Source organism: Laccaria bicolor, genomic scaffold, assembly GCF_000143565.1.
Source record: "Laccaria bicolor S238N-H82 LACBIscaffold_4 genomic scaffold, whole genome shotgun sequence".
Classification (NCBI taxonomy): Eukaryota; Fungi; Basidiomycota; class Agaricomycetes; order Agaricales; family Hydnangiaceae; genus Laccaria; species Laccaria bicolor.
The window spans coordinates 870,785-896,859 of NW_001889875.1; the positions used below are offsets into that span (position 1 = coordinate 870,785).

The 26,075-nt window shown below is 48.1% G+C and overlaps 13 protein-coding genes across 13 annotated transcripts; 5 read left to right on the forward strand and 8 right to left on the reverse strand.

Annotated features, from left to right (window-relative positions):
* Window positions 1–9: 9 nt before the first annotated feature.
* Window positions 10–3,732, forward strand: LACBIDRAFT_311371 (uncharacterized protein; the record flags this gene model as incomplete). The annotated part of the gene is made up of 4 exons (XM_001876445.1): window positions 10–178; window positions 229–279; window positions 331–2,654; window positions 2,711–3,732. The coding sequence occupies 4 exons, from the start codon at window positions 10–12 to the stop codon at window positions 3,659–3,661; spliced, it is 3,495 nt and encodes a 1,164-aa protein (XP_001876480.1). The 3' UTR covers window positions 3,662–3,732.
* Window positions 3,733–4,195: 463 nt separating this feature from the next.
* LACBIDRAFT_311372 (uncharacterized protein) lies at window positions 4,196–7,851 on the forward strand (the record flags this gene model as incomplete). The annotated part of the gene is made up of 4 exons (XM_001876446.1): window positions 4,196–4,364; window positions 4,415–4,465; window positions 4,514–6,843; window positions 6,898–7,851. 4 exons carry the CDS (start codon window positions 4,196–4,198, stop codon window positions 7,849–7,851), a joined length of 3,504 nt encoding a protein of 1,167 aa, XP_001876481.1.
* Window positions 7,852–9,652: 1,801 nt separating this feature from the next.
* LACBIDRAFT_231002 (uncharacterized protein) lies at window positions 9,653–10,891 on the forward strand (the record flags this gene model as incomplete). The annotated part of the gene is made up of 7 exons (XM_001876447.1): window positions 9,653–9,836; window positions 9,948–10,086; window positions 10,133–10,185; window positions 10,238–10,372; window positions 10,433–10,531; window positions 10,591–10,744; window positions 10,822–10,891. 7 exons carry the CDS (start codon window positions 9,653–9,655, stop codon window positions 10,889–10,891), a joined length of 834 nt encoding a protein of 277 aa, XP_001876482.1.
* A 277-nt stretch (window positions 10,892–11,168) lies between these two features.
* Window positions 11,169–13,109, forward strand: LACBIDRAFT_311377 (uncharacterized protein; the record flags this gene model as incomplete). Its single annotated transcript, XM_001876448.1, has 4 exons — window positions 11,169–11,568; window positions 11,623–11,909; window positions 11,965–12,738; window positions 12,789–13,109. 4 exons carry the CDS (start codon window positions 11,169–11,171, stop codon window positions 13,107–13,109), a joined length of 1,782 nt encoding a protein of 593 aa, XP_001876483.1.
* Window positions 13,110–13,263: 154 nt separating this feature from the next.
* On the reverse strand, window positions 13,264–15,544 carry LACBIDRAFT_292710 (uncharacterized protein; the record flags this gene model as incomplete). The annotated part of the gene is made up of 3 exons (XM_001876911.1): window positions 13,264–13,600; window positions 13,666–15,182; window positions 15,238–15,544. 3 exons carry the CDS (start codon window positions 15,542–15,544, stop codon window positions 13,403–13,405), a joined length of 2,022 nt encoding a protein of 673 aa, XP_001876946.1. The 3' UTR covers window positions 13,264–13,402.
* A 365-nt stretch (window positions 15,545–15,909) lies between these two features.
* On the reverse strand, window positions 15,910–16,711 carry LACBIDRAFT_311379 (uncharacterized protein; the record flags this gene model as incomplete). The annotated part of the gene is made up of 3 exons (XM_001876912.1): window positions 15,910–16,002; window positions 16,056–16,125; window positions 16,176–16,711. The coding sequence occupies 3 exons, from the start codon at window positions 16,709–16,711 to the stop codon at window positions 15,910–15,912; spliced, it is 699 nt and encodes a 232-aa protein (XP_001876947.1).
* A 306-nt stretch (window positions 16,712–17,017) lies between these two features.
* Window positions 17,018–17,527, reverse strand: LACBIDRAFT_311380 (uncharacterized protein; the record flags this gene model as incomplete). The annotated part of the gene is made up of 4 exons (XM_001876913.1): window positions 17,018–17,104; window positions 17,157–17,226; window positions 17,287–17,391; window positions 17,454–17,527. 4 exons carry the CDS (start codon window positions 17,525–17,527, stop codon window positions 17,018–17,020), a joined length of 336 nt encoding a protein of 111 aa, XP_001876948.1.
* A 30-nt stretch (window positions 17,528–17,557) lies between these two features.
* Window positions 17,558–17,845, reverse strand: LACBIDRAFT_311381 (uncharacterized protein; the record flags this gene model as incomplete). The annotated part of the gene is made up of 1 exon (XM_001876914.1): window positions 17,558–17,845. One exon carries the CDS (start codon window positions 17,843–17,845, stop codon window positions 17,558–17,560), a length of 288 nt encoding a protein of 95 aa, XP_001876949.1.
* Window positions 17,846–18,218: 373 nt separating this feature from the next.
* LACBIDRAFT_323328 (uncharacterized protein) lies at window positions 18,219–19,124 on the forward strand (the record flags this gene model as incomplete). Its single annotated transcript, XM_001876449.1, has 6 exons — window positions 18,219–18,480; window positions 18,533–18,590; window positions 18,646–18,747; window positions 18,811–18,859; window positions 18,938–18,957; window positions 19,091–19,124. The coding sequence occupies 6 exons, from the start codon at window positions 18,219–18,221 to the stop codon at window positions 19,122–19,124; spliced, it is 525 nt and encodes a 174-aa protein (XP_001876484.1).
* An 87-nt stretch (window positions 19,125–19,211) lies between these two features.
* On the reverse strand, window positions 19,212–20,051 carry LACBIDRAFT_311383 (uncharacterized protein; the record flags this gene model as incomplete). Its single annotated transcript, XM_001876915.1, has 6 exons — window positions 19,212–19,305; window positions 19,358–19,469; window positions 19,525–19,708; window positions 19,758–19,822; window positions 19,881–19,976; window positions 20,030–20,051. 6 exons carry the CDS (start codon window positions 20,049–20,051, stop codon window positions 19,212–19,214), a joined length of 573 nt encoding a protein of 190 aa, XP_001876950.1.
* Window positions 20,052–20,384: 333 nt separating this feature from the next.
* LACBIDRAFT_246034 (uncharacterized protein) lies at window positions 20,385–21,159 on the reverse strand (the record flags this gene model as incomplete). The annotated part of the gene is made up of 5 exons (XM_001876916.1): window positions 20,385–20,469; window positions 20,522–20,633; window positions 20,691–20,874; window positions 20,924–20,988; window positions 21,045–21,159. The coding sequence occupies 5 exons, from the start codon at window positions 21,157–21,159 to the stop codon at window positions 20,385–20,387; spliced, it is 561 nt and encodes a 186-aa protein (XP_001876951.1).
* A 725-nt stretch (window positions 21,160–21,884) lies between these two features.
* LACBIDRAFT_292714 (uncharacterized protein) lies at window positions 21,885–23,391 on the reverse strand (the record flags this gene model as incomplete). Its single annotated transcript, XM_001876917.1, has 2 exons — window positions 21,885–22,014; window positions 22,047–23,391. The coding sequence occupies 2 exons, from the start codon at window positions 23,389–23,391 to the stop codon at window positions 22,007–22,009; spliced, it is 1,353 nt and encodes a 450-aa protein (XP_001876952.1). The 3' UTR covers window positions 21,885–22,006.
* A 363-nt stretch (window positions 23,392–23,754) lies between these two features.
* LACBIDRAFT_311386 (uncharacterized protein) lies at window positions 23,755–24,810 on the reverse strand (the record flags this gene model as incomplete). Its single annotated transcript, XM_001876918.1, has 1 exon — window positions 23,755–24,810. The coding sequence occupies one exon, from the start codon at window positions 24,808–24,810 to the stop codon at window positions 23,755–23,757; it is 1,056 nt and encodes a 351-aa protein (XP_001876953.1).
* Between the last annotated feature and the right edge of the window lie 1,265 nt (window positions 24,811–26,075).

Genomic DNA, 26,075 nt, shown 5'->3' on the forward strand with positions numbered 1-26,075 from the left:
TTCAAATCAATGGCGCACCCTCTCCTGTGGCCTAAGAAACAATTTTTCTATCCGATTGGAAACACTCCAGCAACTTGCTTCACTCAACAATTGGCACCAGAAGATGCAGCTGACGTCCTTCTGCTTGGATGTGGTGATCCAAGAAGCATCATGTTCACTGTGCACGTCGATTTAGGTGGTGTGTACCGTTCTCCATGAAACTAGGTCAATCCCATTGACTACTGACAGACAAACGCGCATTGGATTTCACTTGCTGTGACGCAGAACCCGCTGTTCTTGGTGAGAAATGATTCATGACTATGTATCCAATTCTGATATATTTATGAGCAGCGCGCAACATCATTTTGTTCACCATGGTTGCTGACAGTGACCCCAACGATGCCATGCTAGATGACGTCTGGAACATATTCTACCACTTTTACCTGGACAAGGTGTCCTTAAATCGTCTTCTTGACCAATGCCGCAAGCTCGTTGACATGTCAACTACTGTTGAATCATGGGGCTCTTCGAAGTATGGGAGAGTGTTCCGGTTTTGCACGGATGCGTCGCTCCTGCAAATTCGCAATATGTGGATAAAATATCTGGAGACGGAGACCCTTTCACAGGGTGAGAAGGAAGCCCTTTCATCGTCTTTCTCTGCAGGAATGAAGGAGGTCTTGAGGACGCAAAAGGGCGTTTCGACAGCTTTCCGATCAGCGGGCCCCCTCTGGCCAAATCTAGCGTCGATGGGAGCAGATCACTTCGATAAATTCTGGACAACGGGCACTACCTCAAAACCGGCTTCTCACATTAACCCAACATTCGCATATTCACTTTCCGGTCGAAAATTCAATGTTCATTATGGGACAGACCCACTTCTCTCTTTCCACCTGGCTGTTCCCCTTGCTCCGACGAAAGAGCCGCCTCGTTCTCCGGCTACCAGGTTGGAGGATCTTGACAAGTCTATCAAAATACAATTCCGCGCATGGTGCACCAGTTTCAGGACACGGCTTTTGGCAACAGCTCCACAGATTGTTATCAGATATTTCGTTGGTGAAGCCCTGGCATTTTGTCAAGCGCTTTATCACTGTAAATTGTTGAATAATACGAAAACAGGTGTCTATGCCACTCCTTGGGGAGGAGCCAAGATTGACCTATGCGTGGAGGATTATTCTCCCGAGGCGCCTAAAAGAGCTCCCCTCAGCTTCAACATAATCGACACATCCAACCTTTCAGACCACCTCGGCCTCTTGAATGTCCTCCTCGCCACAATGCCTCTGCTTCGCGATACATGGTCATCAATGCTTCATACCCATACCCTGTTGCGCTCTGAAGGCCACGTTAGTTTGCAGAAGGGGCTATCTGATAAAACGTGTGCCGATATTCCGATGTTTTCATTGCTGCTTGGCCTAGTACCTTGCCGACACCTTTCTGAAATCACATCTACCTCATCTACTCATGAGATAATGCTATCGTCTGCCCAGTCCGGCCAGTTTCATGACTCCCTTTCTTGGAAAAGACTCCCGAAACAGGAAATATCATCAAATGAGCCTCTCCGCTGCGAAGCCCTCCCATTAGGAGAGTTCTTTTTTACCATGTATCTGAAAATGTTCGCCGACGAGAACGTGATGGCAGCATCTCGAAACACTAGCATCGACTGGATGCAGAAGAGATCGACAATTCACTACAGCAGACACAATTTTGTCGCTTTTCTTGACCTTGCAAAGAGCCGGGTCGAGAGTGATTGGTCAAAAGCAATGGACCATTTCATATCGCGTATCGAAAGAGACAAGACACTCCTGGTGGGCTCGAACAACTATCAGGATCTCTGTTGTAGTCTCCACCTTCGAGAAGTGGAATTCTACCTTCCAACTGTGTCACAAGGTTCTTCACACGTTTTTCAAGGATGGAAAGATGTTCCAAAGGTCGTCTGTGTCGTCCTCGTGGTACCCCGTCAATCTCTCAAGTGCCTCGAAGACATGCACCCTGACGAGATTAAGACGCCAATCTTGCAGTGCGAGATTAAGGGCACTGGGTTTCAGAACGTATTCAATTCTCTTCGGCCAATTTTCGGCAGTGTAGAAGTTCAAGTTGACAGTGTCAGCACCGAGTCCAAGGTCAACCTCCGGGAAGACACAGATGGCTGGGAAGGATCATCTCCGTTGATTGTTTCCTTTTATGCCCCTGCTTGGATTTTTACGGTCTCGCCGTCTTCGACTCAGGTCGTTCTCTCGTTTCGTCCAACTCCTTCGAGTACTATGTGCCTTATGCCCAAATTGGGTTTGTTTCTAACTGTGTACTCCGCAAGTGCCATGGACAAACGGCATGTTTTTGTCACCCGCCATCGTCCAGACAATCTGGATAAAATTCAAAGTTTGCCTGTGGTATCACGCACCTTGAAGTTAAAGAACCCCCCCTCTTTGACATTAGAATCTCTGACCGTGAAATTCGATACTTCACATATACAGGCACATTCACTCATTAAAAGAATCGATCTCAAAAATTTGACGGATCGCAATTCGCTCGCCACAGGTGCGACAGTGGTCACGAAACAAATCTCGGATTTGGCTTTCCTGGTCACTTTTGACAAGTATCAGAAAATTCTTGAATTTCCTTTCCTCGTGGATGGTAGTCGTATGAAAACGCGGATTGCTAGGAAATCCTTCTACGTCGAAGTCAGTTTTTGTTACTTGCATCTCTATCATTGAGCTAATCCAAGCGTGTTTTTTAGGTCGAAGCACCTATTTTGGCAGACCCACTCGATCGTACCAAGTTCTCCCTCGATGCGTTCCCAATCATCCTCGACGAATCATTCCCAAAGCTATCGAACATCCATTACCTTCGCCTGGACCGACTACCTACCTTGGATGTCGCTTCTAATCACAAGTTGGACTGGCTTGGCTTTCATCTTCGAATGGCGTTTTCAGATAGCGAGATAAGGGCCAAAGCGAAATCAAACCAAAAAGAGCGAGGTACGCTTGTGAATTTGAAGGAGTCCATCAGCGCCATTCTCATCGAGTTTTGCCGCAAACGGAAAGGTCAACCTCTTGCCGCAGGGCTTTCCTGTTCATCTCAAGGGGGAATCCATACTCTCATCTTTGTCAGTGAAGTCAAACTCGACTTAACATCAAATACAGTGGTCGCGGACGCATGTGTGCTTCCCTTGACGCACTCTATCATGCCACTCATTACTCCAGGCCTCCGAAAGATAACAAATCTGCAGGAAATTGTAACTCTTGAGGATGAAGTAACTGCCTGGAAACAGCTTCTCCCTGCGTTCGCAGAGAGATGCCGTACATGGAAACACACCGTGAATTGCGAATACCCTTCGAAAGGGATTCCAGTGTCCGTCAAATATGAGGAGAGTCCCCTCTGTGGATGCGGACGGGGGAAAAATCTGGGGCCGTTCTCTCAAACCTCAGCCTGGAAGGACTTCACACCTTTTGTTACCAGGATTGCTCTTGCACCCCTATTCAGCACGTCGTTTGTGAATAACCCACTCTCTTCCTCGAAAACCTCGAACAGTGATACTATTGGGGACGAGCGATGCAAACACTGCGGAAACCCAGGCAACCCGAAACTTTTGTCGTGTGGTGCTTGTAAGGTGGCCAAGTACTGCTCTGCCCCCTGCCAAAAAGCGGACTGGAAAAAGCACAAGGCTTCATGCACTGTCACTAAGTAGCTATCTGATAATTCGTTGGAATGCAAAGTGTATGTAGTACTTAGCCCAAAATATCCTCGATGTCTTTGTTCGCCAGCGTCCATTTGAGGAGTCGAACATGCTCATATGAACTCAATCTAACTCAGCAGTACTAGTGCCACGCAGACACTTGCTTTGCGGAGTGCACCCAGGGAAACTTCAGGATCACACATTGATCACATTACTACATAGGCAAACGCTTGAAACGGTACCGCCACCACACTCATTGTTCCAAGGTTCCTCGTCCAATGTTCAACACTTCGAACCTGCTCCAACCAGACCAAGAATCGTCGAAAGGTTTCTCCAGACCATGTTATTTCATTCCGCGCACATTCTTCAACTACGGAAGTCCCATCTTCGCTAGCCGCTCATTGTCACAATCTAAGCGCCAATCATTGCTGAGGGTCTCATGATTCGAAGTTGCGTGTGAGCTAAAGGAATTTGACTTTGACTTCCACCAGAGAGCCGCCAGGTCTACCACCACGTTTATTCCTCGCCTATTCGTAGTTCAAATCAATGGCGCACCCCCTCCTGTGGCCCAAGAAACAATTTTTCTATCCGATTGGAAACACTCCAGCAACTTGCTTCACTCAACAATTGGCACCAGAAGATGCAGCCGACGTCCTTCTGCTTGGATGTGGTGATCCAAGGAGCATCATGTTCACAGTGCACGTCGATTTAGGTGGTGTGTACCGTTCTCCCTGAAACAAGGTCGATCGCGTTAACTACTGACAGACAAACGCGCATTGGATTTCACTTGCTGTGACGCAGAATCCGCTGTTCTTGGTGAGAAATCATGACTACCTATCCAATTCTGATATGATATATGGGCAGCGCGCAACATCATTTTGTTCACCATGGTTGCTGACAGTGACCCCAACGATGCCATGCTAGATAACGTCTGGACCATATTTTACCATTTTTACCTGGACAAGGTGTCCTTGAATCGTCTTCTTGACCAATGCCGCAAGCTCGTTGACATGTCAACTACCGTTGAATCGTGGAGCTCTTCGAAGTATGGGGGAGTGTTCCGGTTTTGTACGGATGCGTCGCTCCTGCAAATTCGTGATATGTGGATAAAATATCTGGAGACGGAGACCCTTTCACAGAGTGAGAAGGAAGCACTTTCATTGTCTTTCTCTGCGGGAATGAAAAATGTCTTGAAGACGCAAAAGGGCGTCACGACGACGGCTTTCCGATCAGCGGGCCCCCTCTGGGCAAATCTAGAGTCGATGGGAGCAGATCACTTTGATAAATTCTGGACAACAGGCACTACCTCAAAACCGGCTTCTCACATTAACCCAACATTCGCATATTCACTTTCTGGGCGAAGATTTAATGCTCATTATGGGACAGACCCACTCCTCTCCTATCACCTGGCCGTTCCCCTCGCTCCGACAAAACTGCCGCCTCGTTCTCCGGTTACCAAGTTAGACGAACTTGACAAGGCTATCAAAGTACAATTCCGTGCGTGGTGCACCAGTTTTAGGACACGGCTTTTGGCAAAAACGCCACAAATTGTCATCAGATATTTCATCGGTGACGCACTCGCGTTTTGCCAAACGCTTTACCACTGTAGATTGTTGGATGCTACGGAAACAGGTGTCTATACTACGCCTTGGGGGGGTTCCAAGATCCACCTACGTGACCAAGATTATTCTCTTGACGCGCCTAACAGAGCTCCCCTCAACTTTAACATCATTGACACGTCCAACCTCTCCGACCATCTGGGCCTCTTGAATGTCCTCTTCGCCACAACGCGTCTAGTTCGCGATACTTGGTCATCAATTCTTCATACCCACTCCTTGCGCTCCTTGTTCCTCTCCGGAGCCCACGAAAATTTGCAGAGGGGACTACTTGAGAAGGCTTGCGCCGATATCCCTATGCTTTCATTGCTACTTGGTCTGGTACCTTGCCGCCATCTTTCCGAAATCACATCCGTCTCATCTACTCATGAATTTCTCCGAATGTCGACTATCAAAGACACCCAATTTTATGACTTACTTTCTTGGAAAAAACCCCTGAAGCAAAAAATATCCTCAGATGAGCCTCTTCGTTGCGATGCCAACCGATTAGGAGAGTTCTTTTTTGCCATGTATCTGAAGATGTTCGCCGATGAGAACATGATGGAAATGTTGAAAAATGCTAGGCTTGGCAAGCTGCGACAGACTTTGATACTTCACTATAGTAGGCACAGTTTCGTTGCTTTCCTTGACCTTGCAAAGAGTCGAGTCGAGACCGATTGGACAAAAGCAATGAAGCGTTTCATTTCACGCATCGAGTCGGACAAAACTCTTTTGATGGGCTTAAACAACTACCAAGACCTCTCCTGTAGTCTCCACCTCCGGGATGTCGAGTCCTACGTTCCATCTGTATTGCAAGCCTCTTCATATCTTTTTCAAGGACTCGGATGGAAAGATGTCCCTAAGGTTGTTTGTATTATCCTTGTGGTACCCCGTCAATCTCTCAAGTCCCTCGAAGACATGCTCCCAGACGAAATGACGCCACCTATCCTACAGTGCGAGACCAGGAGCGGAGTAGTTCAGAACATATTTTCCTCAATTCGGCCAATTTTTGGAAGTGTGGAGACCCAAGGTCGCAGCACTGAGTCAAAGATCAACATCCGAGAAGACGCGAAGGGCTGGAATGGATCATCCTCGTTGACAATCTCCTTCTATGTCCCTGCCTGGTTCCTATCCACTTCCACCGAGGTCGTCCTCTCTCTCCGTTCTACACTTGTGACTATGACGACCCTGAAGCCTAAACTGGGTGAATTTCTTACAGTGTACTCGGCTAGTGTCATGGACAGACAGCATGTATTTTTTTCTCGCCATCGCCCAGACAATCTGGGTGAGGTTCAGAGTTTGCTTGCTATGTCGCGCGCCTTGAAGCGAAGGAATCACACCTCTCCAGTATTGGAAACTATTGCTGTGAATTTTGACACCTTGCGTATGCAGGCATCTTCGCTTACGAATAGGGCTAATGTCGTGAATCCCAAGGATCGCGATGCACTTTCGGCAGGTGCTATTGTGATCTCAAAACAAATCTCAGATTTTGCTATCCTGGTTACTTTTGACGAATATGAAAAAGTTCTTGAATTTCCTCTCCCGGTGGATGGTAGTGGCTTAAAGACACGAATTGCTAGGAAATCCTTCTACGTCGAAGTGGGTTTTTGTGTTTCGGATATTTTGCCAATCTGACCGAAATGAGCATTTCAGGTTGAAGCACACATTTTAGCAGATCCGCTTCATCGTCGCAACTTCTCCTTTGATCCTTTCCCAATCTTCCTCGATAATTCGCTCCCAAAGCTATCTAACGTTCACTACCTTCACCTAGACCGGTTACCCGCCCTGGACTTTGCTTCAAATTACAACTTGAAGTGGCTTCGCATGCATCTTGGAATGGCATTTTCAGATAGCGAGAAAACGAAACTATACCAGAAAGAGGCTCGAGGTACCCTTGTGGAATTGAAGGATACCATCAGCCGCATTCTCGAACAATTTTCCGTTCACCGAAAAGGTCAACCTCTTGCCGCAGGGCTTTCCTGTTCATCTCAAGGGGAAATCCATACTCTCATCTTTGTCAGCGAAATCAAACTCGACTTGACATCAAATACAGTCGTCGCAGACGCATGTGTGCTTCCCTTGACGCCCTCTATCGCGCCACTGATTGCCACAGGCCTTCGAAAGATATTAGATTGTAACTTGTTCGCAGTTGAAACCCTTGAGGATGAGGTTATTGCTTGGAAACAGCTTCTCCCTGCATTCGCGGAGAGGTGCCGTACATGGAAACACACTGTGAACTGTGAATACCTCTCGAAAGGGATTCCGGTGTCCGTCACGGTCGAGGAGAGTCCCCTCTGTGGATGCGGACAGGGAAAAAATCTTGGCCTGTTCTCTCAAACTTCGGCCTGGAAAAGCTTCGCCCCTTTTGTCACCAGGATTGCGCTTGCACCCCTATTCAGCACGTCGTTTTTGGAAGGTACACTCTCCGCTCATTCGGAAGCCTTGAACCGTGCTATCATTGGGGAGGAACGATGCATGCACTGCGGAAACCCAGGCAACCCGAAACTTTTGGCGTGTAGTGCTTGTAAGGTGGCTAAGTACTGCTCTGCCCCATGCCAAAAAGCGGACTGGAAAAAGCACAAGGCTTCTTGCACTGTTATCAAGTAGCTATGTAACTGACAATTTGTTGGCATTCAAAATGTAGTATTTCGCCAAATACTCTTGACCGTATGTTTGACGATTCGGACTCAGTAGCCAATTTCAAACAGAGGTTTGACAGCAGTTGACAGCGCGTCCCACGCCGGCGCCCACTCCCTTCATCCCACTCTGTTCTTCTAGACCAAAGCACACCCTCTCGCAGGAACTATTTCAAGATTGGAAGGATGTACCACTTGTTGTTTGTGTTGTTCTCGCTGTTCCTCGACTACAAAACCTCGGTATGAGGACGCAAGGGTGAAACGGCACCTCTCTGGCACTGGTGCTTTCATTCTAATGGCCTTCGCAGTTCTCATGCTGGATCCGAAAACAACTGAGATCTTTCGGTGTTCGGCAGTCAACCTCTACCATAATGATGCTCGGCCGGGGCATTGCCAGGGCTTTTAAGAATTTGCTCAACATTCACTCTACAAAGGCCACAGACATAGAACATGTTTTTATTGTGCGTCTTTTGTGCGTCTTCATCCAGACCATCCAAGATCTATCCAAAACCGTACGCTATCAGGTCCCCTCACGGCGACTACGTATTCGACGGGCCTGAAGCCTTCCTCTCTTGGGCGGCGGGTAGACACTGTTGTATCAGAAGCACGAGACAACCTCACTAGAAATTCAACGGTGACCACAAAGCAGCTTTCAAATTTCGCAGTTGCCATTCCGCAAAACTCTTTCCTTTCCCGTTCATATTGAGGGGTTTCGATTAGAAACGAGGATTGCCCGCAAGTCCTCATACATCAAGGTATGTTTTGGATTCCGGTGAAATGACGAGAACTTATCCGGGTGCTTTTGCAGGTAGTAGCGCTTACACGAGCCAACCCACTCAGTGACTGACCCGACTTTCCCCCAAGACCTTTCCCAGTCCTCCTGAAGAATTGCATACCACAATTGTTGAATACAAGTTGAATACTAGGAGTCGTTACCTTGGACTGGACGAACTACCGTGGCTGGATATTCCATCTACTCCGGACATGACTTCGCTTGACAGCATTCATTTGAGGATGACCTGACAGGTCGGACGATGAAAGAGCTTTGGAGGAACGTCTGAACGGGGAACCTTCTTGAACATCAAAGTAAGACTCTTGTAGACTGGGCCTGTTCATTTTCACCGCTTTCTATCACGTGGCGAAGGGACATCCTGCGGTCGTCAGCTCTTCGAGCCAGCTAAAAGCAGCTTCCATGTCTTCGTATTCGTCAGCGCCTTGAAACACGGGAAAGGGTACGAATACCTTGTGAAGACATCCCTGTCTGTTGAGGTTGACGAAGGTCCTATCCAAGTTCTTTCTGAGGCTGGAAAGGGCGATCATTCACCAAGTGTTCTACTTGGAAGGTTTTATTCACCAGAATTGCGTTGGGGGCTCCTCTTCTTCATCAAGGCTCATGGGGAACCTCCTACCAGAACCTCAGCAAGGTTCGAAACTTCCACCAGAATCCCCCTCAACAAAAACGACATCGCCGAATCCTTCCTCGTCAGAATCAACTAGGGAGTGGCAAACAATGTTCTCGATGTGTCAAGCCTGGAAACCCAGAGCTTCTGGTCTGTGGAAGGTGCAAGATGATGGCATGCTGTTCCTCATCCTGCCAGAACCACAGCGGAAAAGTCATGAACCTGTGTGTAATGCCACACATATATATATCAGACAAATTATAGTAGAGTAAGGACTGCAATCGTCTTCTATGTCATGTTCTTGTGCGAAAAGCGTGAAAAGGCATTTTGATGACATCACTGATTATAACAGGTTGCTTCTCGCCAACCACCATGTCTACCGCCAATGACAACGACAGAGGTCGACCCTATCATACCCAATGTACAGGTCCTGCCCTCGCCACAGTGTCGCAGCACAAGGGTGAAGCAGATATAACGCTTTTCGGCGGCTGCTTTTGTCCCTTTGTCCAGCGTGTCTGGGTTGCTTTCGAATACATGGGCATTCCATACAAGGTCTGTCCTAAATTATACAATACGATGGCATCTTTTCGTGACCAACGACGTTTAGTACTGTAAGCAGCATGAGGTCTCTGCGGGGGCGGCCCATGATGAGGTCTTTTTTACGCAGACGAAGTGGATCCCTATAAGAAACCCCAAGACCTATTGGAAGTATCTCCGAAAGGGCTGGTACCCGCGCTCCGATTTAACAGATACAACCCGCCAAGAGCCTTGAATGAAAGTACCGTTATCATGGAGTTTTTGGAGGAGTGAGTTCCTCGTCGTGAATTGGCGTAAATCATCTCAACCTCCAAGTCTCGCATCATCAACAACCAAACGGACTCTGCTGCCCCCTCTATCCAATCCCTGTACGTTGCCTCAGCATTCAAGTAAATTTCATTACGATTGACTTACGCTTAGACGCACGGGCGCTGGTGCGACTTCAGGCTGACCACATAAGTCGTACTATTGTACCCGCCTTTTACAGATATCTTCAAGCGCAAGAGTCTGAGGAACAAATCGCCAAAGAGAAGGATTTCCATGCTGCTATTGACGGTCTTGTGGCGCTCTTCGAACGTGCGGAGAGGGAAATACTGGGTGGAGGAGGAGAGTCAGGAGCTGGTGAACGGGTCGCATTGAAAAAGGGTTTAGGACTTTGGATTGAATCGGAGGGAGGACAGGATTTGGGGTGGTCCGATGTCATGGTTGCACCATGTAAGTTTTCCGTCATCTTCAACAATTCCCTCGAAAACTGATCTTTCGATTCCCTCTAGGGATCTTAAGAGCGAAGATAGTGTTGAGACACTACCGTGGGTTCGACCTTGCGAAGGGGGAAAGATTCAACGCTTGGGTAAACAGGCTGTTGGAACATCCTGCGTTCAAGGCAACTTGCAGTGCTGAACAACTTTATTTGGACAGCTACGAAAGGTTTGTTATTCAGAGTCAGTGTTCTGAGATGGATATTTTCTGACCTTCTGTTTTGCTTGCCTTGGTTTATCCTCCAGGTATGCGTTCAATAGACCAAACACAAGCCAGGTCGCCGACGCAATTAATCAAGGAAAAGCACTGCCGTAAAGGAGCTTGAGAATTGGAGAAAAAGACTGGCTGAGAAGATAAACATAGTAAATCCCCCAAACGTGTAACATTCAGATTGTACATTGATTTCGTTTCGTTCCTGGACCTCTGCATCCTAAAAATTATTCGACTTGGAATATAATTTCAGTGAAGTATCAGAGTAAATAATATGGGCATTTACCAAAGTCGAGCCGAATGGGTCCCAAAGAACTTCAACAAGCTGGTGGATGCGACAAAGCTCTAATTTGGCTCCGTGGCGTTTGTCAAACAACGCGCCATGAGCGGCCCAATGTCCTCTCCTCTGACCTTCATACCGAGAAAGCTGACTCGGCCCAAATCTTCTCTCCGGCCTGCGACAGTCTCCAAAAATGCTGAAGCGACCTCTCTTCCAACTGCAGCGTGCCCCACCATCACAGCGAAGGAGAAGGGGAAGGACAGAGCCCTAGATGAGGATGAACGTGTGCAACATCTAGGTCGAACGAAGACGAAACAAACAACCAAATTTACCGATGAAGATCATGCCTCCCTTGTGTGTCTCGCTCTTTCGGACTATGCATTATGGTCTGACGCGGATCTGCGGCGAAGAATTGATCAAGGACAGTTGCAGGCTGTAGCATTGGGCGAAGAGTCTGGAGAGGGAACTGGCAACGCGACAGCGATTGACCAGGATGCAGGATGTACGTTTTCTGTTCACATATCTCTCCTGTGGCTTCCTTACCCGTGCTCCTCAGATATACCACTTAGCTACCTCATCAAGCACTCGCACGTTCTTTCGCCCATTCTCACTGGTATTCCCGAAACGACAATCATAAAGGCCATCCGTACCTACGCGGCAGATTTTATTGACGTTAGGCTCTCGTTTGCGGCCCCTTCGTCTTCTGGATGGTATCGCGACGGGTCTGGCTCAAGGCCTTCACAAGGAGGTTACGAGGTACTTAGAAAAGACTGGGCTACAACTTGTCGGAATGCGTCTAGCACGAATTCCAAGAGTGATTGGAAAAACCTGACGGTATATATGGTTTGTTTTTCACGGTTAACTTGACGCAGATATTGGCTGACTGTGAGTGATGCAGGAGAATATTCCGATACAGTACCGCAGTATTCCTGGAATCTGTCGATTTACGCAGCTATTGCTAGCTCACCCAGTCGCCTCGAAAGGCATGAGCGACCACCCATCTCCAACGCGCGTCCAGCACGTCTCCCTCCCTCCTCACCACCAAGATAACGCGGGAGATCAGCCTGTGTGTAAAGGCTTTGCGCTAGTCACGCTCCAAACACAAGAGGACGTTGAAAAGCTTGTACAAGTTTGGAATTGGGATCGTGACGATGTGAATGATGAAACAGGCGAAGAAACAGAAATTGCCAAAGAGGCATTGAAATTCGGTTTCAGAACTTTGCCTAAAGCACGGTGGGACGAGCTCAAGGCGGAATATCTGCTTTACCGAACGCAGCTTGTTGATGAAATTAACAAGTTTCAGGATAAGAGTGACGCTGCATTGGGACAAATAGTTGGAGGAACCTTGTTATCAATGCTATCCGACGGAGAAGAGACGAGACCTCTAAGCGTAGCTGGGAAAACGAAGCGACAGTCGGAAAAGGTGGCAGAGCTGGACAAGGAGGGGGAAGAAGGAAGCACTGAGCACCAAACTGGGGACAACGGGAGTCCAGTAATCGACCAATGGTCGCCTTACCCCTATGGCTGTCTTTTATTTGCCAAGAACGTGCACCCGGAGACCAACAAAACTACACTGCGAGCCCTATTTTCACAGGCATCCAAAGCCGCCTCTTGCCTGGATAACGCAGGAGACGCATTGGACTATGTGGACTTTAACAAAGGCATGGACACTGTAGGTCAAGTTTCTATCCCTTTATTATCATCGTTCTCACATACGTGCAGTGTTATCTCCGCGTGAGCACCCCTGCGCATGCACGTCTCATCTCACAGCACTTCACACAAAATTCAACTGTTCAAGACCGCGGATTGGACGATTCAGGCACCTCAATCTCATCGATGGACTCCGGAATGAAGCCCATTATAATTGAGGTGGTGGAAGGGAAGAGGGAGGAGGTTTATTGGCAGAAGGTGCCGGATAAAGTGAGGAGACAGGCTGTGGAAAAGGTCATTTTGGCTTTGAGTGGCGGGACTGGAGGTGATGGTGGTAAAGAGGATATTGAGAGAGACGCGGGAAGGCAGAGAAAGAAGAGGCGGAAACGTTGACGAAGCGATTGTTAGAGACTTGGAGGATGAAGATAAAGCATGTCAGATTGATCATAAGGTACTTGAGAATGCTACATACTACATAACTACATAATCTAATGATATAATTCCTCCTGAGATACGTGAGATGGAAGGCTTGGGTGTCGCAAAGAATGAGGGTATCATAGGTGTGAATATCGGTGGAATGGCAGAAAAAAGAAAGCAAAGATCAGCAGACAGATACAACGAGAGATCCACAGAAACCCAAAGAAATGAAATAGAAAAGGGAAACGAGGAGGGCAGAAACGTCTCAATCAGCCCAACCTGTCACGCTCAAGCCTCTCCCTAACCCTCATCAGCGCTTTTCCCAACTCATTCGCCCCAGTTCCATTACCCTCGCCCCAGAATGAATCATTCGGATCAGCATAGATAAGCATGGCTCGTTCCGTCCCCGTAAGCAACCAGCGCAAGTCAGGGTGTTGCTTGAATTTCAGAAACAAGGTTTCCTCCATCTGAAAAAAAGTTCGTCTTGAGCAACGAATTTACCCGCAAAATAAAGATGACGATTCAAACATACCAATTGCAAAAACACCTGCCCCCAGTCCGGTCGCTGGAACTGCTGGTACCTAGCAGAAAGCGGATAAACGTCTTTCACATCCCTGCAATTCCTGATATTTTCCGCCAAGTCTGGTCGATGTTCAAGGTATTTCATGGCTTCGTGCAGGTGCGTTGCGCTGGGGTAAGTCTGGTTCTTGTACAACACCCGGTGCGTTGAGTGATTCATGAAACCTCCGTACGTGCCCTGCTGGTTGAACCGCACGATGGAAGGGGGGCGATGCGAGGACGCCATGGATTCCGGACGACGGTTGGCAGCAGAAGAAGGACCAGCGGCACCGGAGGTGAGTCCTGCAGATGCCAGCCCTGCCGACGTGAAACCTGTGGTGCCTCCTGTAGGAAATCCTGTGGTCGTCGAGTTTCCTGTAGGAAAGCCTCTTGCCGAATTGCCGGTGGGAAAGCCTGACCCAAATGCACTTGTAGGAGTTGGCGTTAGAGGTGTCGAAGCAGCCGTACTAGTCCCGCTTTGACTGTCATGACCACCCCTTCCTCCATGACCATGATTAGACCCTCCATGGCCATGATTAGACCCTCCATGGCCATGATTAGACCCTCCATGGAGATGATTAGACCCCCCATGTCCAAGGTTTGACGTTGACGCCGACGCTGATGCTCCTAAAGCTCCTGTCGCTGTAGCTGAAGCTTGACCAGGCTGCTGGGGCACAAACACGGGGATATACTGCACTGTTGTCGGCTGCGATGAGGAATCCGCATTGCTACCGCTAGTACTACGTCCCCTCGAGCTAAAAGCCCTAAAAAGCCCTCCTTTTTTGCGTTTGGGCTGCGTTTGCGTTTGCGTGACCGGGGCACCAGAGGCCAAAATTGGCATTGTCTGGGTCGGAGGCTGAGCTCCATAAGTGGCTGTCAGCAGAGCAGTCGACTGTGGGAGGGTGAGGAGCGCCTTGTATGGAGTCATCTCGTACAGATCGCGTGGTGGTGGTGGGAGGGGATTGTCAATAGGTGCATGCGGTCCTAGGTCTGGGGGACCGAAAGCACTGGGTTCGGCAGGTGACATAGGCTGGATAACGTGTGAGAGTTCAGCTTGAAGTGGCCGTGGTGGTGGGTATTGGATGGGTTCACGGCGACTTGAGGGTTGTTGTTGTTGTGTTGTACTGTGAACCCGTCCTGGGGGTGGATTCACCGGGTTGACATAATGTGATTGGGAGCGAGAGGTCTGTTGATGATCTTGAGGCAGGTCATCATCATCGTCGTCGGAGAAGCTGTCACTGAACGGGGCAATAAAGGGAGTTGCGGCACGTCTGGGGTTTTGCGCTACCTGAGGAGATGGGAAGCTGGTTAGTGGTGCCCCCGTTGCCCCCGCCCCTGGCGTGAAGAGTGGAGGTGGTTGAGATTGGGAAGGTGGACGGTGAGAGTGAGATGTGGGATGATAGGATTGGGTATTTTGGCCGGGGATGACAGGTCCACCTTGAGGTTGGGTGGATACTGGACGGGGCATTGAACGAGTTCTGGTGGATGCACCTATGCAATCGAGTTAGATAGAGACAGCGTAATAAAATGGTTTGATCGTGCATACGATGGTGTTGACTTTCACTTGGAACGTATCCCGTTGGGTATTGCTCTGAGTTGGCTCTCTTCGTCATCTTACGTTTTCGTGTAGGCTTATCTTGAGGAAGCCAGTTGAGAAGTGGTTGTGGCAAAGTATTAGGTTGTCCATATACGGGTGGTGCATAACCGTAAGGTCCTTGAGGGTACCCTGTAGGATACGCGAGTGGTTGTGGGTATTGTTGAGGGGGAGCAAATGGGGGCGGTGGTCCATATCCAGCAGGATAAGTTGGAACAGGGAATGGGTAATGTTTTTGTTTAGAGGAAGATTGGCCCATTATTCAAATTTCCTGGTCGTACAAGTGTTCCGATGTAAAAATGCGTGGATCCCTACGCTTTCCTAATACTGTAGTGATCTACTAAATTTACGGTCAACTTCGTCAGTACTAGTGGAGTGGAGTACGCGTCGCACAACTTACTTAGATATTGATAGGATGTAGTAGGTGGTTGAGATGAAAGGTATTGAAGGGAAGGAGCTAAGGAGCCCTTTGTTTTATTTAACATCCATTGACCATGGTGAATAGAAAAAAAAACACCAGGCTCAGGGAAACACGACAGGTCTATTCTGGGATTAGACACAAACACGTTTTTGTTTGGCTTCCACGTTGAGCCCAAATAAAGGGCCAAGAAGCTCAAGCTCAACTCAAGCCCCTTCAAAACTCGGAAATAACCCTGACGGAGCCATCTGTATCTGAGTTACAGACACGATCAACCTATGCTTATCCAAATCCCAAATCTGCGATAGTATATAAACGGCCTGCTACGCGCTGAGAACTTCAATGAACATACCTCGCTGCGACAACAGTCCATTTCCCCCCCGGCTGTCACCGACCGGTTAATTATCCGTAACCTCGTTCCCCTGTTCCAGATATGAGATATCAAGATGATGAGAGTCAGACGAGCGCTCACAGCGGGGCCGCAGCGTGGTATAAGATGTTCAGCGTCTGTGATACCCCGATGCTGTTCTCGCCTCCCTCATGGATGTTCATCACGAGGAGCGCGATTGCTGATCCCCTGTGGCGCGAATTCAAATTAAATCTACTCGAACATTCCTGATAACGGAGAGGGGTGTCGTACTCATCCATCAAAAACGCCATACACCCTTGGTGCAACATACCCATCCCATCGCACATATCTGCGCTTATTAGCATGCCAGCTGTTGAACGACGCTGGCGCGCACCTGCAGTAACCTCGATCTCACAAACCAACCTTGCCTCTATTTTGCTAGGGTCATCTACAGTCGGTTGTATCGAAAGTTCCTTCACCACAATGCGTTTCCCTGCCTCGTACCCAAAACCTCCTTTGCCAAGTGTTCGAAAGATGTTATACCATTTTAAAGGCACTTCTTTGAGCTCCCGCGACGCATTCCCCACAATGTGCGCCGTCGCAGATGGGCTGAGTGGCGTGGCGAGATACTCACGATAGGCCTCTCGACGGAGCGACATGGGAAAATGAAAGCAACGTTTCTTTCCCTATCACTTTCCTTTTTCCATATATATCATCAGCGCACCACGATCCCTGGTTTGAACCACATGATTTTGCTGATCAATTTTTTGTCTAGCTCAACTATTTTATGCGGTAAGTTGCGGAAGTCTTGTGTTGGAGGAAAGAGCCAAGAAAAATTATCTGACCGAAGGTCAGTCATTCACCAGCGCCGCGCCGGAAATATTATTCATACAATACTTATATTCTATCAATTGCCCGAGAATCTATCGTTTCATTTTAGTTCTACAGCTGATACTTTTCACTCTCTATGAAGGCCGTTTCATAGGCAATGACGGAGGCATTAGTAGCATTGCTCCAGAGGCAAGAAGACGGTGGTTTTTCGAGTCCCAGACCTACACGAATTAACGTCTGACAGTCAGATGTTTAGTTATGAATGGCCCTTACCTCACATCGTCCAGCATTTGATTGAAGCCCAGACGCCATGGTGGTGCTTACAATGCGTAATTTCGTCCCTCTAGCGCATATTTTCAATCAGTACATGATTATTATTGGAAAAGTAAAATTTGAACTTTACACATTAGCTGACGCGTGGAACATGAGATTCATGGTTTGTGTGACGCCAGGCGATGAGGCTCTCCCTTCAGCAGAAATGGCGACGGACATAGAGCTCGCTATGCACCTGAAGAACGCGTCAAGAAATCAGGAATGACCTAAAAGAGGTTCTTGAAAAAGGAAACTCACTCGTCAACAAGGAACGCAATACAGCCTTCATGCAATACACCTCGTGCGCTACACATATCTATATCACACACCATCGGAGAATCTGTCTCTTTACCCAAAATAATTCAAGAAATACCAGGCGTTACATCGACCTCGCAGACCACCTTCCCCTCCAGTTTCTTTGAGTCATCCGGGCTTGGAAGAATATTCACCTCCGTAACCCTCAAGCGCTGCGCGACGGAAGTCGCAAAACTATTCCCTCGCTGCCGAAAGAGCATAAGCCACTTCAACGGCATTTGCTTGACTTCCGGAGGCGCGTTACCCTTTATCCCGTTGACGATTTCTAGGTCAAGCGGGCGTTTCATAAAAGCTTGCGCGGAGAGGCTGGATTGTAACGGAGTAATGGCTGCCATTGTTGTTTGGGTAGACTCTGGAGAGTTTTGAAAAGATGGTTAACACCGCAGGCGCTAGGGATGGAGGAATATTGATTGATGCCATGAAGAAGCATGAAGAGCGTGCCGGGTGCGGCTGTTTGACGAGCCGGTATGGTTTAAGCTAAGAGCAATCGTGGGAATTATTAATCATTGCCCTCCATTTCCTGACACGGTCACCTTACACCCATTTTCGGTAATCCAAGCTAGACGGCAGCATTTCGTAGGTATTCTGAGAAACCGGAATAAGGTATGGAATGCATATTTTAGTTATCCATCCCAATTTAAGAATGGATGTTTCAAGCTGGGGGAAAAATCCCCGTCCCAGTCTTCTCGGAGTCAAAATTTATACCCAATGTCGTCGACGTCATCTCGGAGATTACAAGAACTAATATCGGCAGGCGCAAAGGACATCGAAGTCTCCCATATCGCAGGTAATCTTTCGGACGACGCCAAGCGTCGCAGCGTCAGTGCTTTTACCTACTTCGTGAGCACCGCGGACAAATCATACGGCGCGAATGTTGGACAACGATTGAAGCCCTTGGAGATGAACGTGTGGAAGGAAGGTTCTGCGGCGGCATATGTGGAAACCGTATTCGAGATCACGGTTGATAAAGGTACGATTTGACTGCTCGCCAATGGAATTTTGGCTTATGGGGTCGGTGATAGATATGTGCAACGTGTTCGGAACACTACACGGTGCTTGTGCGGCGTATATAATCGACCCGTACGCTTTCTATTTATCGAAGGTTTTTATTTGAAGTAAGAGTTGATCGTGGCAGATGTTCGGTGTCTGCCCTCATTACGCTGGGTCGCACGATTGGTGTGGATGGGACTGGTGTATCTCAGTCAATGAATCTCATTTGGCATAGATCTATTCGGCTGTGCGTTAACATACTTTTTCCCCTTGTGTTCGTTCTTGTTTCCCAGTCTTACATGGTTTTCAGAGGCACCAAGTTACGAGTGGTATCGACATCGATGTCCCTCCGCGGACGGGTGCGCTCTGCTAGGTGTGAGGTGAAACATTGTGTGTGGCTTTTTTCATTCACAGAGCGATAACATTATTTTTATTAGCTCTGGGATGGCGGTAATCTGTGCGTTTCGGCCGTACATTCGACGGTTAACCCCTGGCAAAATGGAACCTCTCCAGAAAAATCAAAGCTATGATTTCGTCAATACCTTTGTCTTGAAGCTAGATGACCATCACCATTTATATATATCTTGTAGCATACAATTACGAAACATCATCTTGGACATTTGACTGTACTCTATAACCCCGTCGTGTATTTCTTGTCTCGCATGCTGTACAATTTACATATCTTGAAACAATTATGAGGCAGCGAATTTTCTACGACAGTGATTGAAGGTATGTACGAAGCTTATCTAAAGCTTTGTACCGATGTGAAATTTTGTTTTTCTGATCTGCTGGCATCTCTGCGTATCTGGACACGACAGGTCATACAGAGCCTACGAAAGAAAGAAAAATCAACCCACGTCATTCCAGTTTCAAGGGGCTCAAACACAGCGCCCCAACCAAATACCTTAGGTCCGCGAGCAGGAACGATGGTTCCTTCCGTGCGGCCTTCGAATATGATGGGCTCCGCTCCTGAATTGAGACTTGATAGTCAGAAACGGTGTATATTTTTCAGAAACGAATTCACCAGGTCCTGCAGAATATGCAAATGTAGACACGGCTTCAGCCGCCCTTGTGTGGAATCCGTCAAGCATTGCATTCAGACCTTCATAGCCGACTGTTACCATAAAATGCTTTATGTAAGGGCCGGGAAGCCCTTTGAGAGCAACATAGCAAAGGGCAGTGTCTTCTATGATACAAGGACCTCCGACCTAAGGTGGAATTCAATGAAAGTTGAACGGGCAAGGGCGATCGGCGTACTAGCTCAGCTGCTCTTCGACATTTATCTGTGGCAACTTCCATCGTAGTTCCCTGAATCTCAGGAACTACAAAAATAGGTTTTATGAGTTCAAGAGAATAAAAATAACAGAGCGGTTAATCCACTTTCGAGGCTCTGAGAATCTATTTCAATAGGATGACCGCCTTCCGACAGTATGGCCTTGACTTCCAGGAGTTTGTTAGCGTTCCCAGTGACGAATACTAGTGAGAAATAAATAAGATATATAGAAAAAATACGGCGAAAGCGTTCTTACCGAGGATTTTGGGTGGAGTCATTCTGATCAGTGGTGTAGGCTGCCTTGAACATCAGTATTCAAGCATTTCAGTTTCCGAGTCCACGGGTTTCTCAACCTAGGAAGCCCTAAAAATTCCGAAAAAAAAACATAAAAACCAGGAAACATCGGAACCGGAGCCTGCATATGTCCCCAAGCCCAGCCGGGCCCCCTGATCCGCACCTTGCTAGTAGATTTTCTAGAAAATTCCCATTCCAGGTTTCTACAAGTTTCCAGGAACCGGAAAAAACTGACAAAACCTACTTCTTGTCTTGTACGTTGTACAATTTACATATCTTGGAACAATTATAAGGCAGTGAATTCTCTATGACAGTGATCATTGAAGGTATGTACGAAGCTTATCCAAAGCTTTGTACCGATGCGAGATTTTGTTTTTCTGATCTGCTGGCATCTCTGCGTATCTGGACACAACAGGTCATACGGAGCCTACGGAAGACAAAAAAATTAACCCACGTCATTCCAGTGCCAAGGGGCTCAAAGACGGCGTCCCAACCAAATACCTTAGGTCCGCGAGCAGGAACGATGGTTCCTTCCGTGCGGCCTTCGAATATGACGGGCTCCGCTCCTGAAATGAGATTTAATATTCAGAAACGGTATGTATTATTTCAAAAACCAATCTCACCAGGTCCTGCAGAGTATGCAAATGTGCATACGGCTTCAGCCGCCCTTGTGGGGAATCCGTCCAGCATTGCGTTCAGACCTTCATGGCCAACTGCTACCATAAAATGCTTTATATAAGGTCCGGGAAGCCCTTTAAGAGCCACGTAACAAAGAGCAGTGTCTTCTGTGATACAAGGACCTCCAACCTGAGATGAACTTCAGTGAAAGTTAAACGGGCAAATACCATCGGCATACTAGCTCAGCTGCTCTTCGACATTTATCTGTGGCAACTTCTATCGTGGTTCCCTGAATTTCAGGAACTAGAAAAATTGGGTTTGATGAGTGGAGAACAAAAATGACGGAGCAGTCAATCCACTTTCGAGCCTCTGAGAATCGATTTCAATAGGATAACCGCCTTGGGACAGTATCTCCTTGACTTCCCGGAGTTTGTTTGCGTTCCCAGTGACGAATACTAGTGAAAAAAAATCCATATGAATAGAAAATTTTCGGTGAACGTGTTCTTACCGAGGTTTGGGGGTGGAGTCATTCTGATCAGTCGTCCTGGAGGTCAAGGTCAAGTCAATGATAATCTTATCGCATGCGGAAAACGCCGAAATTCGAAGTTCTCACGAACTCGTTTCCTCCTCCAAAAGTGCATGCGTGCTGGCTACATTTTGTTGGGCATAAGGGTGGGGAGTGACGTAAGTGGGAGTACGACTTGGTGGTATCTGTGCATTTGTTTCTCGACTTTGGTGCAAGCATTCTGACCCAGTGGTTGCAGACAACTTGAAGGAGGGCATTACAAGTTTCCCGATTCTCTATGCGATGGACCATTCCCCCGTAAAACAACACGGCTATGCAGGCCCTTTACGATGATTTTCCAATGCTAGAATCAAGCGTCTCGGCAGCTTAGTGAAGCTTTGCTTGCAAAGTTCATGGAGCTTGAGTTTTACTACCGTAACTGAAGGCACACTTAAGCTGGATCGGGGACTTAGCTGAGCTATCATTGCGAGGGGAAGGATTCAGTTTACTATCAGAGCTGTCATTGCGAGTGGAAGGATTCAGTTTACTATCAGAAACCACTACCGCCTCATAAAATTCATCAGGAGAATTAAAGACGACTGGATCTTCCGACTTTGTTGCTTCGGCGGCTGGACCACGGTGGTCAAGTGCCGCATCACGGCCAACCTGAATGTGGTGGTCTGGGAGACTTCATGTGGTGAATGTTGGATTGAAGGTTATTCTAAAGGTTTATTTCCTTGTTTTATGCGAATGCACTAGTTTCCTCGTCCCTTCTTTAGACTTGTTTCCTTTGTATCCGATTCCAGACGACCGAGGTCAAGATGCTACATCACAAAAAGTCAAAAATACATCTCACTGTCTTCATCGTCGTCGGAACCAGGACGCTCTTCTGACGTGTCCGAATACGCCGGACCGTCAATCTTCCAATCCCCTCCCCATTTACCCCATCTTGCCTGGCTGGCAGCGTTGTACGAGGACCAGTTTATCCCCCTCCACTCCTGTTTCCATTCCGATACCTTCTCAACAGGGTCTCCGATATTTTCCTTCACGGCGCATTGCTTTCCAAAGAATTCAAATTTGCTGCAGAGATCGCCCGTCATGCGAGCATGTATTTTTCCATCCCCAAGAAAAGTGATGGCACCCTTATTGCGATCCCCAAAGGTCATCTCTCCCTCTCCACTCTCCCTACCTCTCCAATCAAAATGGATCTTGTCTCCTATGGTCTTTGGGGGAGCATCAGATGAACGTATGACACCAGAAATTATGCCAAAATTGAACGCGGCCCAAAGGTGAGATGATTTTGCAGATGGATAGACCTCCAGTTCAAGCGGTCCCTCGGCGTCGTCCCAGTTATCCGCAAGCTTTGGGGCATAGACGGTATATGATCCTTTCCACTGGGCGACTGAGAGGGCCTTTTGATTCTTCGATGGGCCGGCCTTAGGTTTTGTCTTCGATTTTCGCCCCTGAGCTTGAGCTTTCTCAATCTCGTTCTTCATAACATCCTCGACCTCAGGAACATCAGCGAGTAGTTTGAAGAGGAGTTTGCGCATCTGATCATTGGAGAGGGAAGCTATTTCCTTGGGCATCTGTGCCTTGCTTAGCCTTGGGGCCTCCGGTTCGTCCTCGTCGGAATCATCAAGTGCATAGGCATCGAAAACACCAAAAAATTCTTTCATCATGGTTTTTTGCTCTTCTTCCTGCTCCTCCCTCCGCTCCTTCTCCCGAATGTCTCTTTGTTGTCTCTCCTCCCTTTCTCTACGGTCTCTCTCCACCGCCTCTTCCTGGTACTTCTTCTCCGCCACCTTATTCGCCTTCTTCCACTCTTCTTTCATGGAAATTTCAAGTTGCAAGATACTCGCCGGAACCGACAACGTTTGTCCTGCCCCAAATGCCGCCAGAAGCCTCTTTTTTGCGGGTTCCCTCGTTTTCAAGGGCTTCAGTCCATAATGGATGAGTTGCGCACAATAGAAGTGAGCCGCGTGATCCTTGTGCGGAACTGGCTGTCTCTTCGCTACCGTGCCTTTCTTGGTCAGCGTTGGTGGCGGCGGTGTGTATGTGAGGAGGTTGTACAATTGTTGAGCGCCCTCGCGTTCGTGCTGGTTTCCATCGACAACCACGTAAAATCTGTTGCCTGTGCATGTAAACCCGTCCATAGAGATAGCGGGAGCGTATTCTTGTTTGTAACCCCAATTTGAAGACATGATGGCAGGAGACAAAGTGTTAACTTGTGACGCGACCACGTGAATGAGACTGACGCGTTCGTGACGACCTGAATTTGGAAACTTCAAATTTCAATGCCTGGAAGGTCTAACTTTTGAAAGGATGGGTGCTGTGTTCTGCGACAGTCAATTCAAAAGTTGATTCATTATATAACCCATATGTGACATCAAGATCAATGTTTCATTCACTCATTAGTTTCCTCCTTTGCTGTTACAACAGTGAATACAGGGAATTCCCAAAGCCTCAGATGATGTTCTCCAGCTGTTTCCCAAATCTCAAAAGGCCCGCTGCTTATTTGAATATTCCAAAGGAGCATCCGGTCAAAAGGCCCCGCAAACTTATTATTATCTGCCCCCGTCGTCCGAGCCCTCGCCATCTGAGCTCTCCTCATCCTCGTCGTCCTCCGACCCCTCCTCATCCGACGCCGCTGTTGTATCAGAAACAGCCGGACTATCCGGGCGTTCAATTTCACCTCTTGAATATTGTTGGTGTCTCTGGCGCATTTCCATATCACGCAAACTCGCATTTATTCCCCTCCACTGCCCTTTCCAACCGGTGACCTTGGTGAGATGTGCTTTGTCTCCAATCCCAGTCATTGTGGACTTGAGCCTCCCAAAGAAATTAAATTTGTTGAAGCCTGCGCCATCCATTGAACCTTGGATTTTTCCGTCGCCGAGGAAGGTGATGACCCCTATATTTTCGTCGCCGAACTTCATGTCGCCTTTGATCTTTCCGCGCCACAAAAAATAGGCCTTGTCACCAACAGCTTTGGGAGGAGGGTTGAATGAGCGAAGGATGCCCTGAACGACGCCAAAGTCAAAGGAAGCCCATAATTGGGAGGCGGTGGACGATGGCCCAGTTTCCAAGGAAAGAATTTTTCTTGCCTCTTGATGTTCTTCCGAAAGCTTTGGGGCATAGACGTCGTACGCACCCGCCCATTCAAGGGCCGGAACCTTCCTGCGCTTCGTGGGACGAGTCTTCGGAGTCCTCCTTTCTTCTTCATCAACTCGCAGATGGAAACGGATCATCTCCCTTCTGAACGGCTTTTCGACCTTTTGGATGTCCGTTAGAAGTTTTGTTAGGAGTTTGCGCGCCTCGTCCTCAGGCAGGGTCGCGATCTCCTTGCGCGATCGTGCTTTCGTCATTTTGACGAGAAGCTTCAGTTCCTTTGCCAAGCGGCGGGTGACTGCGTTGTCGATCCCGTCCAAAAACTTCATGGTATTCTCGCCTTTCTCCTTCATCTCGAGCCCCGTCTTGAATGTTCTTCTTTTTGTAGATATTTTTTCCTTCAAGGCTTTATCAGATCCGATGAATTTGAAAAGTGGGCCGCGACCCACTACACGGTCACGTGACGTAGTAACTTCGATAATTGACGCGTTGGGGGCGTCCGTCAAGATCATGGAAGACGAGTACTAGCTGGCGAATATTAATTCCAGCAAGCCTTCGTTGAATTCAAGAATAGTCCAAGACATCTTTCTCCGTTCACAAGATCATTTTTTTCAGACAAATCACCCACTCCATCCTCCACCACGTTCCTCGTCAGAATCTTCTGAGTCTTCCGAACGATCATCACCTTCACCCTCACTGTCCTCACCTTCATCTCCACTACCATCCCCAGCCGGACCCCACGACGTATCCGAATCAGCTGGACTATCAGGACTCTCGGTGCTATCGCACAACCCTCTCCACTCACTCTTCACCTTCTCAACCTTCCTCCGATGTTCACTCTTCCCCAACTTCGTCATGTTCTTCTTCAACTTCCCAAAGAAACTAAACTGTTCAAAAACAGCATCGCTGACGATCGACCCCTGAATCCCAGCATCCCCAAGAAAAACAACAACACCACGATATTTGTCGTCGTCGCGCAGCATCTCGCTTTCCCCAGTCTCTCTGCCCCTCCAGACGAAGTTTATTTTATCGCCTACAGCGCGTGGGGGAGGGTCAAGGGAGCGGATGACACCCTTGATGACACCAATGTCGAACGAGCCCCAAAGGTGGGAAGAGCCGAGAGATGGGAGAAACGTGAACTTCAACACCCCATCTTCGGGTCCATCGCATTGCTCCGCCAGGTCCGTGGAACAAGCTTCGTAGGAGCCCACCCATTCAAATGGTGCAGATTTTTTACCCCGTTTCTTTTTTGCTGGTGCGACGTCCGGGCCCATTCGTACTTTGACGAGTTCCCTCCTTATGGTCTCTCGCACACCCTGGCCTTCCGAGAGGAGTTTCATCAACAGTTTTCGCGTCTCGTCTGCAGGGAGAGAGGCGATTTCTTCGAGCATCCTTTCTTTGGTCATTTTTGAAGCAAGCTCTTCGTTCAAGCTCAAGTCAAGGTCTGTTTCATCGAACTCTTCCATGAACAGCTTCATGTCCTTCTGAAACTTATCCGTTGCGACTCCCTGCTTCTTTTTTTTCGGGTCGACTACCCCTGAGGTTTTCGCCTGCGGCTTCTCCTTTCCTGACTTGTTCGTTGAACTTGGATGTCCTTGTTACGACTGGCAAGATGTACTTGTATGAGTTTGCTAACTTCAAATTTGGAGTGAAAGTGCGTAAAAAGACAGACCTTACGCGTTTTCGCCAACTTTGCGCAGTTGGTCGTCAATTGGTCGTAGTAATGAGCTTCAAAATGCACGTGTGACGGTGATGTGACCTGACGCGTCCGCCCCTA